We start from the raw sequence: 13530 nt of genomic DNA, 5'->3' as shown, positions 1-13530 counted from the left end.
ATAAGTGTCCAAATAAATTTCAAATATTATCAAATTATCTTGTGGCACCCCTGGACTGCCGTCACGTCACCCCAGGGTGCCCCGTCACCCACTTTGAAAACCCCTGGCTTAGACTGACTACTAGAGAGACGCCAAACTTGCCCAGAGCATGGGAGGAGTTAAGCCAGACCCTGGATACTAATCTTTGACGGCTTGTTTGTTGGAAACACGTACATTTTAGCTGTAAATAATAATATGCCATGAAGTTGCAGAATCTTTATAATTTTCCACATTTTTCACATTCTCACTGTAGTCGGCTCTCTCTGGGCAGTACAGTAGAGTACAGTAGAGACGCTGTGTGACGTCATCAACAATATTAACCATATGTTAGTGTGTCATAGAGCATTCACCAATAGTGTTTTTTAGTATTCGAATTATTCAACCTTAAAGTATTCGAATAGTGGAATATTCTACAGGACTGGACAAACTGTCAAATATTAAGTAAGCAAGAGGCGAACATTGTGAAAATAGCAGATCTACATGCTCACAACGCCTCGCGTTGCGCGTTGCGAGGCGTTGTGAGCATGTAGATCTGCTATTTTCACAATATTTATCTGTGGAACCGAGTCACATTAAATGTAATACCTACAATTCCAAGTGCTTGTCAGGGTGGGGGTCCCCCGTTCAAATATGTTTATTTTGGGGGTCACGGACTAAGCCCTGTGTATGTGGCTTCCAAACATGTGGTACACGGCCCAGAGCAGAGCGGCATGGAGCGCATGCGGTCCTCGCTTCTCCCCTGTTTTAAAACTCGCCTGTTTTCAATAAAGAAATAGACAATTTTTTGGTCTTCTTTGACCGCGGTAAGCACCCTGACACCGCGGTAGGCCTCGGTACGGCGGTACGGCGGTTACCGTCACCAACCCTAGTCCCGTCTGCCTCCTGCATTATGTGCAACTTCTAAAAGTTGCTACACAGGACCGTTGAGTGGTTTTCCAACCAGTGCTTCCAGACTCAAACATGCATATAGTAGAGTGCTCTTACAGTCGTGGCTAAAAGTATTGCCAATACTTTTAGCCACGACTGTAAGAGCAGTCTTTTTGACCACCAGGCCGTTCTGCTGTGGTTCTGGGGGTCCCCACCCAGTGTGCTCTATACCGTTAACACCCTCCCCCTCCTCCAGACCCAGGCCAGTGATAGGCCCTTCCCGCTGCCCATGTTGAACCTGGACCAATCAGAGCTGGTTCTGCGCAGTGACAGTGTGTTCCTACTGAGGCAGTGTGGTTTAGACTCCGCCCTGCTGGTCTTCAGAGACGCTTTGGACCTGAAGAGACTGAGGAGGCTGGAGCTTCTGGAGGTCACCTTGGTGGACCATAACGTACTGCCCAGGTAACCCTGAACCCTAACCCTGACCCTAACCCTGACCCCTAACCCTAACCCTGAACCCTAACCCTGACCCTAACCCTGACCCTGAAGAGACTGAGGAGGCTGGAGCTTCTGGAGGTCACCTTGGTGGACCATAACGTACTGCCCAGGTAACCCTGAACCCTAACCCTGACCCTAACCCTGAACCCTAACCCTGACCCTAACCATAACCCTGACCCTAACCCTAACCCTTAACCCTAACCCTGAACCCTAACCCTGACCCTAACCCTGACCCCTGACCCTGAAGAGACTGAGGAGCCTGGAGCTTCTAGAGGTCACCTTGGTGGACCACAACGTACTGCCAAGGTAACCCTAACCCTGACCCTGAACCCTAAAGCCCTTTGCACACAGGACAGTTGTGTTTCTTCCGTTTGCTGTATGAATAAAACGCATTGGATTTGGTGTGCAAGGCTGTGTGGAATCGGCGCTGCGGATCCCAAAAGGATTCATAAAAGGAGCGTTGAGTTTTTTACCGCATGCGACAAGACGCACGAATCAAACTGGGTTCGATCGAGAAAAAAACGCACGGCGCAGCCACTCGTCGCACAGCTAATTCGGATCCGGTGTGCATGAGGTCGTGGAGAATCATTGTTTTCTTTTAAAAAAATGAAATTGTCCGTTTTATCCATGCGGATAAACGCGCCTGTGTGCAAAGGGCTTTACCCTGACCCTGACCCTAAACCCTGACCCTGACCCTAACCCTGGTTGACCACAAGGTACTGCCCAGGTAAGCCTAACTAACCCATGTTTGGAGGGGAATTAATTGGAGACTAAACTGAGAGAGAGGCTACTCTAAATAAATAAATAAATGTGACAAGGTGGAATGTCACTGGAGCTGAAAATAACCGCTGTCTTCAACACCAAAGCAGAAGCTGGAAAAACAGACTAAAATAAAACACCAGAATATTCTGTCATTAATAGATTCATTGTGTGTAATCAACACGTGTTTGATTCCTGTATTGTTTTATAATAATATTTTATAGTAATATTTTCGGGTATGTTCTCAGCTTTAAGTTAAATATGGAGATTTTATGGCAAACGATTAATAATGGGATTATTATTATTATTATGATATGGTTCATGAGCTTTGTATCACCTTGTTGGCTGCCTGGTGTTTCCACCCATATTTATCAGTTGCTGTGAAGCCAGACTTAAGTTAATACTTTGTTTATGCATGGGGGTAGCAGTCTGTCTGTCTGTCTGCCTGTCTGTAGCCTGTCGGTAGCAGTCCAGTTCTATTTGTATTTTCGTTCAAAGTTTCTGGAGATTAGGAAAACTATACATTTTTTGAATCTTCAGAGTATAACGAATCAGAAAATCCATGATTCCATTTGCGCTGAAGCCAATATGGTGGCCATCTTGGAGTTTGAAAAATGGCGACCTTTGAATATTAGTTTTTCAATATCTTGACTTCTAGATTATGTAGGATCATGATTCTAGTGGCTAAACTAGTAAGACACCTGAGGGTGGAATGCGACCTCAGGGTGACATGCGACCTCGCCCTAAAGGGCGAGGTCGCGCCAATTCTTGACCATCTGACCAACCACAGCGTTTCTCTGACGATTCTAGTTGTTATCATTCTGGGGGGAGTTTGTTCATGTTTTTGTGAGGGTATCAACCCTAGGAGACACGGGGAGAACATGCAAACTCCACACAGAAAGGCCCTATCGCCAACCCCACCTAGGGTGTGAGCGATAGGGCCTAAACATGGAGATGTGGAGAACACTATATATGGAGATAGTCCAGTCCATCATGTCATATGGGACTACCGTCATAGACAGTAGCCATTGTTAGGCCGGAGTCAATGGCTGTCTGTCTGACTGTCTGTACAGGAAGTGATGTCACATGACATACTTTTTATGCCCATATATGAGTCATTCTGTACCACATCTCCATGTTTAGGCCAAACAGGTTTGCTCCATTTCTCCATGTATAGGTCCAAATGACCTCGCCCCAAAGGGCGAGGTCGCGCCAATTCTTGACCATCTGGCCAACCACAGTGTTTCTCTGACGATTCTAGTTGTTGTCATTCTGGGGGGAGTTTGTTCATGTTTTTGTGAGGGTATCAACCCTAGGAGACACGGGGAGAACATGCAAACTCCACACAGAAAGGCCCTATCGCTCACACCCTAGGTTGGGTTGGCGATAGGGCCTTTCTGTGTGGAGTTTGCCTAAACATGGAGATGTGGTACAGAAGGACTCATATATGGGCATAAAAAGTATGTCATGTGACATCACTTCCTGTACAGACAGTCAGACAGACAGCCATTGACTCCGACCTAACAATAGCTACTGTCTATGACGGTAGTTCCATATGACATATTGGACTAGACTATCTCCATATATAGTGTTATCCACATCTCCATGTTAGGACTCATATATGGGCATAAAAAGTTTGTTATGTGACATCACTTCCTGTACAGACAGTCAGCCATTGACTCCAGATTAACAATGGCTACTGTCTATGACGGTAGTCCCATATGACATATTGGACTAGACTATCTCCATATATAGTGTTATCCACATCTCCATGTTTAGACAGCCAATGACTCCGGCCTAACAATGGCTACTTTCTATGACGGTAGTCCCATATGACATGATGGACTGGACTATCTCCATATATAGTGTTATCCACATTTCGTGTAGCCGCCCTGTACAGGAAGTGATGTCACAACTCGCTGACATCACACTGACATCATAGAGGATACGGACGGTCACGAGGATACGGAAGGAAGGAAGGACACTCAAGTGACACGGTTCTTCAGAGTATATGCGACCTTCGGTCGCAATCAACATTTTTAGGGTCAAGAAATCCAATGGTGCGAATTAGAAATATTTACAAATGATCAATGGCACAGATTTGGGTCAAAATCCTTAATTTTGGGGGCAAAAGGTAACATTTGAATATTCGTTTTTCCACTATTTTGACCTCTAGAGTACATAGGATCATGATTCCAGTGGTTGATCTAACATTTTAAGGAAATCAATATAGAGATTGCATGTCACCCTGAGGTGTCTTACTAGTAGTAGGCTAGAATAGATCATCAGGCAGAGAATAGTGGCATACTGTATAAGTGAGGGTTATGCCTCATTCACACTACAGATATATAGTTGAACGTTTTGCTTGGTAATTCAATGTAATCTCAATGGAAACCAGCTTTAAAGGCTGGGCATGTCGGCTGTCCTTGGAATCCAGTCTTTAAAGCTGGTTTCCATTGAGATTACATTGAATTACCAAGCAAAACGTTCAACTATATATCTGTAGTGTGAATGAGGCATTAGGCTTCATCATACAAGACCGTCACACAAAACTACAGATGCTTGTAGATCTGCTGTTTTCACTAGTTTAGTACATTTTACAGATGATAAACAGTGTATTAAGTATATTACAACGTAATAATGTAAGGGTGCCTCGTATTAAAAACAATATTTATGGGATGCCCTGAGACAAAAAAGTTTGGGAACCCCTGATTCAGGTTACGTGTCATATCTGCCATGTGCAACTTCAAAGCCTACAGGCCAAACTGAAATGTGAAAAACACAAACCTAATTTTGGTGGATGTTTTTCAAACCTTTTCAAACTGCCGCCCCCCATTTTGCGCACGTCATTATAGGAAAAACATTTTTTAAATATTAGTTTTTTCCTCCTCTAACATTTCCATAAATAGCTAGGAATGTATTGATGTCTGGGAGGCCAGTTAGACTGCAGAGCATCTAAATAAGGATAGAGTCCCACCTCTCTCTCTCTCTCTCTCTCTCTCTCTCTCTCTCTCTCTCTCCTGCCTTTCCAGTGTCTCTCTCTCTCTGTATGAAATAAAGCCTTCAACGCCACAAATGAATCCTAAAAAAGGAAGGTAATTGATGTGTGTAACCATGGTAACTAGGTGTGAGACTGAGTGGGTGTAACCATGGTAACTAGGTGTGATTGATGTGTGTAACCATGGTAACTAGGTGTGATTGATGTGTGTAACCATGGTAACTAGGTGTGATTGATGTGTGTAACCATGGTAACTAGGTGTGATTGATGTGTGTAACCATGGTAACTAGGTGTGAGACTGAGTGGGTGTAACCATGGTAACTAGGTGTGAGACTGAGTGGATGTGGACTCAACCATCCTGTTGTGATCAAACAAGAAAGAAAATCTAAAACAAATGACAAATGATCTCCATAGAGAAATTACACATGAAATATTACTACTTAAAAGTAGAAGTTACTTTTTACATAAGAATTACTTTTTATGTATTGATTATTCATGCCATGGAGACTTGAGTTCAATAATATAGTATATAAGAAAAAATATATTATAGTATCTAAGAAACTATATATAGTTTCTTAGTTTTAGTCGAATTCCTTTCACAATAATTTCATTACAATAAATGTAACCCCATTGATTACGGATGCATTTTGGTGTGAGTAATCAATAGATAAAAACAGTCGTTTTGGGGGTGAACTACGACTTTAAAGTACATGTTGATGCCAATACTTTAGTTGAGGGTAAAACCAAAGCAAGAGGAATAGAGAGAGTTTTAATGGTTAATCTGCTGTGTGGTTAAAAACCAACCTGTCCTTGAGTTCTGTGTTCTGTTGCAGCTGTGTTGATTCTCATGTTTTGTGGTGACACCTAGTGGTTGATTTAAATAGTCCTCCCATGTGATCTTAAACCACATTTAACCCAGACTCCCTACTTCGGGCAGAAGTTAAAACTCAAACTACAAAATTCTAAAACGGCTAGTTCCATTCCTTGATTCTGATTGGCTGGTTGCTGTGGTATGTGAGACTATAACCCACACCTTGAATCAGTTTATATCAAACCCAGGTGTGTTATTTCTTTCCACAGTGCACCAATTATCTGCAGCTGTGTTGTTTCTGCAGCCTGGCTGGGAACTACTTTCTTGTAGCTGTGTATTAGTGACATAGAACATTTTAATTGGTACTTGTCTATGATTTTTCATGTTGCCATATTGTGACGTTTTAGAAAAGCAATAAGCCACGCGAGGCATGTGGTTAGTTGTATTTTACACCGGCTGAGAGGGTTGGAGACGCCTCTCAGCCGGTGTAAAATACCAGGTAACCACTCGCCTCTTGTGGCTTATTGCTTCAATAGCCTAGGCCTAAATGCTTCATTTATACACCTCTTATGGTGGGGTTGTTTGTGAGCTTGTAGATCTGTGATTGTATGCAGTGATATTAATCACTTAACCCTTTATACTTCATTGGCTGACTGGGGTCCCTCACGGCTCTACACCCAAATGTCTTGGTGGGGGAAAAAAAGCAGATGTACAAGACCATGACACATTGCGTTGAGATGCGTTGTGAGTTTGTAGATCTTGACTGTCAGAAGTAAATTGGCACGAGACAACAGAAATACAACCCAGCTGTTTATCCTCTCATCACAAACACGTTAGCCGGGGAGCCACAGGACCTGTGATGTCATAACATACTTTTTATTTTAGTTTTTTCTATTAATTTGGTCAATAAGGTACACAGAATGAGAGGCCTGCTCTGCCAGAAACATTGCAAAAAATAAAGTCCCATCAACTTCACTATACAGGAAAAGAATACAAAAATAAATATGCTTTAAGTAGCATGTGAGGGGTCAAACTAGGGGTTCTTCATGATTCTGAATCCATTGCAAGCATTTGTTTTGCATGAAAAACATTCCTTAGGCTAGATTTCAGCCCCACAAACGGTGAAAAGTGATGAGTCATCAAAAATCAGTTTTGAGAGGCCGAAATCTAGCCCAAGGAATGTTTTTCATGCAAAACAAATTCATTTTTGTATTCTTTTCCTGTATAGTGAAGTCAATGGGACAGTGATACAAATGGCCATAACTTTTTTTTCGCAGTGTTTCCGACAGAGCAGGCCTCTCATTCTGTGTACCTTAATGACCAAATGAACAGAAAAAACTAAAATAAAAAGTATGTCATGACGTCACAGGTAAAACCCTATTCTTTGAGCTTTTGGGCCTGTGGCTCCCCGACTATGTCGGCTCCACATGTTTCAGATGTCTTCTGTCTAAAGGCCTCTCCATACTTCGACCGAAACCGCCGTTTTCGGTCAAAAGGTCCTTTTCTACCATAAAATTATATCCCTCGGGACTTCTGAAAAGCATTGGACCGAACGGGAGTTCGGAAATTTGCACGTCGGAAAACGCAACTCGCCGAACATTTCGGTCGAAGTATGGAGAGGCCTTTACATGACTTACTGTCCACGCTCACTTCCGTTTCATCAGTTTAATCACTTTAACATCAGATATTTGAAAATAGCTGATCTACAAGCTCACACCGTGCTGTGATGGGACATCAACTCTTCTATGGGGTCCCTCAGGGGCGTCAATTGGGTATGGCAGGGGTATGCAGCTGCCATACCCTGGGTCCAGGGGGGTCCAGGGGTATGCAGCTGCCATACCCTGGGTCCAGGGGGGTCCAGGGGTATGCAGCTGCCATACCCTGGGTCCAGGGTATTGCAGGGGTATGCAGCTGCCATACCCTGGGTCCAGGGGGGAAAATAAAAGTTACTTTTAAATATAAATCCATGAATGTCTCTTTGTCTATCTGTGCTGGTTATTATGTTGTTAAATTACAGTAAAATAACTACAAATGCAACATGTTACAAAATGGTCACTTTAACACCTTGACGTCCGAAATAGAATGGTGGTTGGTAGATTAGCCGTGACATTTCTATTATTGTATTGTGATCTGAGACATAATATTATGTTTATAAACATGACCCCGCAGCCCCTCCATCTTGAACAGCGCCGCTGTTTTTTCTTTTTTTTTTTCCCCCAGGCCAGTAACTCACCATGATTTTCTCGATTTCCGTTGGGATAGAATGGGGGTTTTGGCCGATCGTCGATGTCCCCGTGCGTTTCGCGTGCGCGATCCTTTCACGTAAATGTCCCCGCAAATAGTCCATGTGTGACTGAAGAACAGAACTGAAAAGTTTCGCTAGCATAGCCCCAAGCATGGCTGCAGGAGGAGCTCGAGTGTGTAGACAGTAAACGGATGGGTGGAAGGTGCCTTGGAGAAGGAGAGGCGCTGACGTCACCTCTGCTTCATGCACGGTCTGCATGAGCTATCAGTGCACGAGTGGTGACTAGGGAAGGTTAGACGATCGCCGATTTTCGGATCAAAAGCTTTTATTCCGGTTTTAAAGACAAAGTCCGGGAATGTACGACGTGGCTGAGAGTCCCTGGGGGGATGTGCGATATAGTACGGTTTTAACATTAAGGGGCTCCCCTTGGCTTAGAAGGTGTTAACAAGGTATTATAATTATATTCTCCCCATCTTGACAGAATGGTATATTCCCAGGTTCCGCAGGTCAGCTGCACAGGAGCAATGCATTATTGTTAATTGTGGCACGTTTACTAACATGCCAAGTTTAGCTGCACTTGAACAACCGTTCCAGGCTGCCATATCCAGCCCAAGAAACCATAGAAACCTGTGTAAAAAAACTTTTTTTTTTCAGACACTGTGAAAATAGCCGATCTACATGCTCACAAGGCCTCGCAGCGCGAGGCGTTGTGAGCATGTAGATCTGCTATTTTCACAATAGAACCGTGTTATCCAAAATGTAATGCCTCTTTTCCATGAGGACTCTTTGCCATACCCTAGCTTTTGCTGAACTGACGCCACTGTGGTCCCTGGCAGCACATATTACCAGGGGGTCCTCAGCCAAACGCATTAATCTGAGGGTCCAGAACATGACTATCATGTTGTCGCTGGTCATCTTTGATTGGAAAGCACTTTGGGTAAACTGCTGTTACTGTGCTATGACATCATTTTGTAGGCAGAGGAGAACTTTTGGCCCCAGCGCCCGTGAATCTTTTTTTCTATTTTTACTATTTACTATTTTTTTTCTCTTTGTTGTTGAAAGGAAAGTGGTAGAATTATACTTTAGTTGTTATTTTTGTCTCGGATCTGTTGAAATAGCGAGGGACAGATATTGATAATAAATCTGTTTGGAGGTCTGACTACAAAATGATGTCACGGCTTAAAAGCGCCATAAATAAAGATGAGTTGAATTGACCTGACATGAAAAAGTGAGAGAGAGCTTCTATCTATTGAAAACAGCTCCCTCTATGGGTCATGGTGTGAACTACTGCTCTATTGAACAGCTCTGTTCCTTTGTATTTGTGTGTAATTGTTTTTATTTTTTTTGCAGTTCCGACAGTGACCTGGAGGGGGCAGTAGTAGAGGTCATCGACCACCACCTCTTGGAGAGAGAGCCCTCCCCCTCCTGTCCGGTTACCGTGGAGACGGTGGGCTCCTGCGCCACCCTGGTCACCGAACGCATCGTCCAGAAGGCCAAGGACCTCCTGGACCCCCAGATAGCTTTATTACTGTATGGTAAGACTGGTCTCTACTGGTCTCTATACCCCTAACCCTAACCCTGGACCCCCAGTTAGCTTTATTACTGTATGGTAAGACTGGTCTCTATACCTCTATATGGACCCCTTTATTACTGTATGGTAAGACTGGTCTATATGGACCCCCAGATAGCTTTATTACTGTATGGTAAGACTGGTCTCTACTGGTCTCTACTGGTCTCTATACCCCTAACCCTAACCCTGGACCCCCAGTTAGCTTTATTACTGTATGGTAAGACTGGTCTATATACCTCTATATGGACCCCTTTATTACTGTATGGTAAGACTGGTCTATATACCTCTATAGAGGACCCCCAGTTAGCTTTATTACTGTATGGTAAGACTGGTCGATATGGACCCCCAGATAGCTTTATTACTGTATGGTAAGACTGGTCTATATACCTCTATATGGACCCCTTTATTACTGTATGGTAAGACTGGTCTATATACCTCTATAGAGGACCCCCAGTTAGCTTTATTACTGTATGGTAAGACTGGTCTATATGGACCCCCAGTTAGCTTTATTACTGTATGGTAAGACTGGTCTATATACCTCTATATGGACCCCTGTGACGGTCCCCTAACTATGTATTATAGGGTTATGGTTATATGGCACTCTGGTATGGTTAGCTTCTATGTATTTGCTTTGTGTACTAATTTGTGGTTTTCCTTTGCTTCCCTCAGGACTTGGGGAGCAGCTGATTGATGGCCGTTAGTCAGATTGGCAGGCACCTGGGCCCGGGTGCCAACGCCCTATAAAGCTCTGCTCCCCAGTCCTGTGGCAGATCCCCTCTTGCTTTCTCCCCTGCACACCTCTCAACACTTTGGCTAACACATACGACACTACACGATCCACGCAGCCATGCAGCATTTCACTACTGACTTTACTGATTACACACCTCATCTGTTTAGGTATAGTTTGGTTATATTGACTTTATTCTTAAATAAATATTATTTAAACTTTGTTTGACTGTGTCTCCCCCTTTTTTGTTGTGGTCTTTGGCACCCCTAGGCCAAGATCATAACAAGTGGGGGCTCGTCTCGTGCTAAACTTTGATTTTGATATGCAGTAAGTTTGGTGAATCAAGTGATTTGCCCTTCTGCATTTGTTTGGTAGTGCTGTGCCGCAGTGTGTAGTCAATTGGCCAATTTGGGCGTCGGTTATTGGCTCGTTGGCACTGTGGTTTGGTGAATTGGAGTGAGGTCGTTTGGGAATCATGCCTGGGGATTCCCTTGTTCTGTTTGATCAACGGTCCGGTGAGTACAGAAAGTGCTGCTACAGTATGCTTTTTGGTCTGGACTTTAAAGTGGGAGATGCAGTTAACGTTTTGGGTTAGATTTAATGAGTTGTTGGTTAAAGTTTGATTAAAGTATTTGCTTAAGTTATAGTATTTGGTTAAGTTGTTATAGTGGGGAGGATTTTTTTCCCCCTGGTTTTCGCTTTGGCTGTTAATTTAAAGGGTTCCTGGCTGGTTGTGTATTTTGTATTCAAGTTTGGTTTGCCAGCTGGGGGACTGTTGGTTCACATTAGCCAGGATGGTTACTCTAGAGGATTCATAACACTCTTTCTCAGAGGAGCTGATAGGTAGTATAGGCCATTTTTTGTTAAATAGGTTCGCTTGGTGTTTTTGTCAGTCGGCATTGTTTTTATTGTTAAATACATTTTTGCCCATTTTCTGTATTATGGTTCTGCTCTGTGTCAATATTGGCTAGTCACGTCAGTCGATGGTAACAAAAAGGACTTGGTGTTCTTGCTAAGTAATGCAAGTGGCTAAACAGTACCCCGGTCAATGTTAAGACTGAGGGTGTTCTTAAATGAATACATCTCCAACAGGTGGCAGGAAAACCTGAGTTTGATTTGGTCGGTGGTTTGTAGCATGATGGTTACACAAAGCAGGGTCAGACAGAGGTTGGTTCCTCAGACGGTTGGTTCCTCAGACGGTTGGTTCCTCAGACGGTTGGTTCCTCCAGACGGATGTGGTCCACCAGACGGATGCGGTCCACCAGACGGTGCGACCCTCCAGACCGTGCGACCCTCCAGACGGTGCGGTCCACCAGACGGGTGGTCCACCAGACGAGTGGTCCACCAGACGAGTGGTCCACCAGACTGAAGCTGGGAGGGGTTATGGGTGGCCGTTGTTCTGGCCCGTCTCAGAGAGGCGGCGCTGAGGCGCATCGGTTGCAGGCTCGGTGCACTTCCCCCCAGCAGGCCCTGCTAAAATGGCTGCACAGAGACTCATACAAACCCTGTACCAGGACACCATATTGATGCCACCATTCAACACCATTCACCGTTCAAGCAAGGTGAGATGAAGTCTTATTTTAACGCAAGTATGCGTATGGCTATTATAGAGATGGCCAAAGAAGAAATGTGGAGCTGGTTTGTGTGGAGTAAATGGTGTACCAGCTTATGTATTGACCAGAGCATGAATTACAAGTTGGTTAAAGTTACTGTTTCGGGCAGAAAATGTGATTTGGTGCCAGCGGCATTTCGCCAAAATAAAATGTGGTTGGCTGACAAAAGCACTCACCAAATTATGTAGTGGGGGAAAAACAAGTGTTTTTTTTCCCCAAGAAGTGGGATTGATATGGTTAAAATATGGGGGTTTAATCATATGGAAATTGCAAGATGTAACTCAACTGGTGGGTGGCATGGGTGCGTTTGTTTTAATGTACAGTAAAACAACGTGGCACAGTTCTTCTTTTTTGTCATGGCAGAACATGTTTTGTGCACGGCTGAAAATGGCTGCCCATAGGGTTAAGCTGTGATAATTGGTCAGCTGTTTTGGGTGAAATGCAGGTCTGTATGTGAGTACGATAAGTCCTGTTGGTGTTGGTGTAATTAGATATATAGTTTACATCACTGCTGATCCTATAGTGTGTAGTCCCGTAAATGGTTGCATTACCTGTGTTGCTTGTGTACCTAAGATGTCTCCTGTTTTATTTTTTCTCCATTATAGGCCAGGCTGTTTTCGGTCTCTTAAATTGCTCCTGTGCACTAGGTTGCTGAGATTGTGGGCAGGATGGTGTGGCGAGGTGGAGTTAAGGTTAAAGTAGAAGTTAGGTGGTATTTTGGTATACAGGTGTGATTTGTTAGTATTTTCTAATAATCTGACCATTCCCGACGTTCGAGAGAGCGTTGTTTTTCTAAACCTATTCTGGAGGATTTCTCCTCTTTCTCCTCCTGTGTTAGGTACTGCATGGGTGCCTCCTGCACCTAGGGTGTTGGCCCCTACAGGGTTAACGTTTGAGGGAAAAAATAATTAATTATGGTGCAAGCTAAGTTTCAAGCTGATCTGGAAAAAGTGAGGCTAGATACTCAATAGGCAATGGAAAAACTGACACTTAAAACTGAAGTGGACACTGAAACTAAATTGCAGGTACAGCAGCACAGATTGGGTGTTATACCGATCTTTGTGTTAAGGCATTCAGTTGTGAAATGGGTATACAGCCCATCCGCCGGGCTAAACGGCTGGGAGGTGGGGACGGAGGTATCCGGAGATCTCCACCAGGCACGTCAGTTTTTGAGGCGGGGAATGCTTTGACATGGTCAGGGTGGGCTTCGTTATACTTACCGGTAGTTATAACCCCACTTTGATGTATGGATTTCGGGTGGGCATAACCCTACTTTGATTTCTGAATTTCTACAGGGTCCATGCCAGACGTGGTTGGTACTCTTTGTTGGGCATGATGCGATGCCTGTATCTCTTTGTTGGGCATGATGCGATGCCTGTATCTCTTTGTTGGGCATGATGCGA

At 43.9% G+C, this 13530-nt stretch overlaps 1 protein-coding gene across 1 annotated transcript in view; it reads left to right on the top strand.

The window, feature by feature from the left end:
• Positions 1 to 13530, top strand: part of prune (prune exopolyphosphatase) — a 59392-nt gene that overhangs the window by 13795 nt on the left and 32067 nt on the right. Inside the window, exons 3-4 of the mRNA XM_080753137.1 lie at positions 1163 to 1368; positions 9568 to 9752. Of these exons, the coding sequence (XP_080609263.1) occupies positions 1163 to 1368; positions 9568 to 9752 (391 nt within the window). The remainder of the gene's footprint in view (positions 1 to 1162; positions 1369 to 9567; positions 9753 to 13530) is intronic.

Source organism: Nannobrachium achirus (genome assembly GCF_963921795.1).
Source record: "Nannobrachium achirus genome assembly, chromosome: 2".
Taxonomy (NCBI): Eukaryota; Metazoa; Chordata; class Actinopteri; order Myctophiformes; family Myctophidae; genus Nannobrachium; species Nannobrachium achirus.
This window is presented reverse-complemented; position numbering and strand designations above follow the sequence as displayed.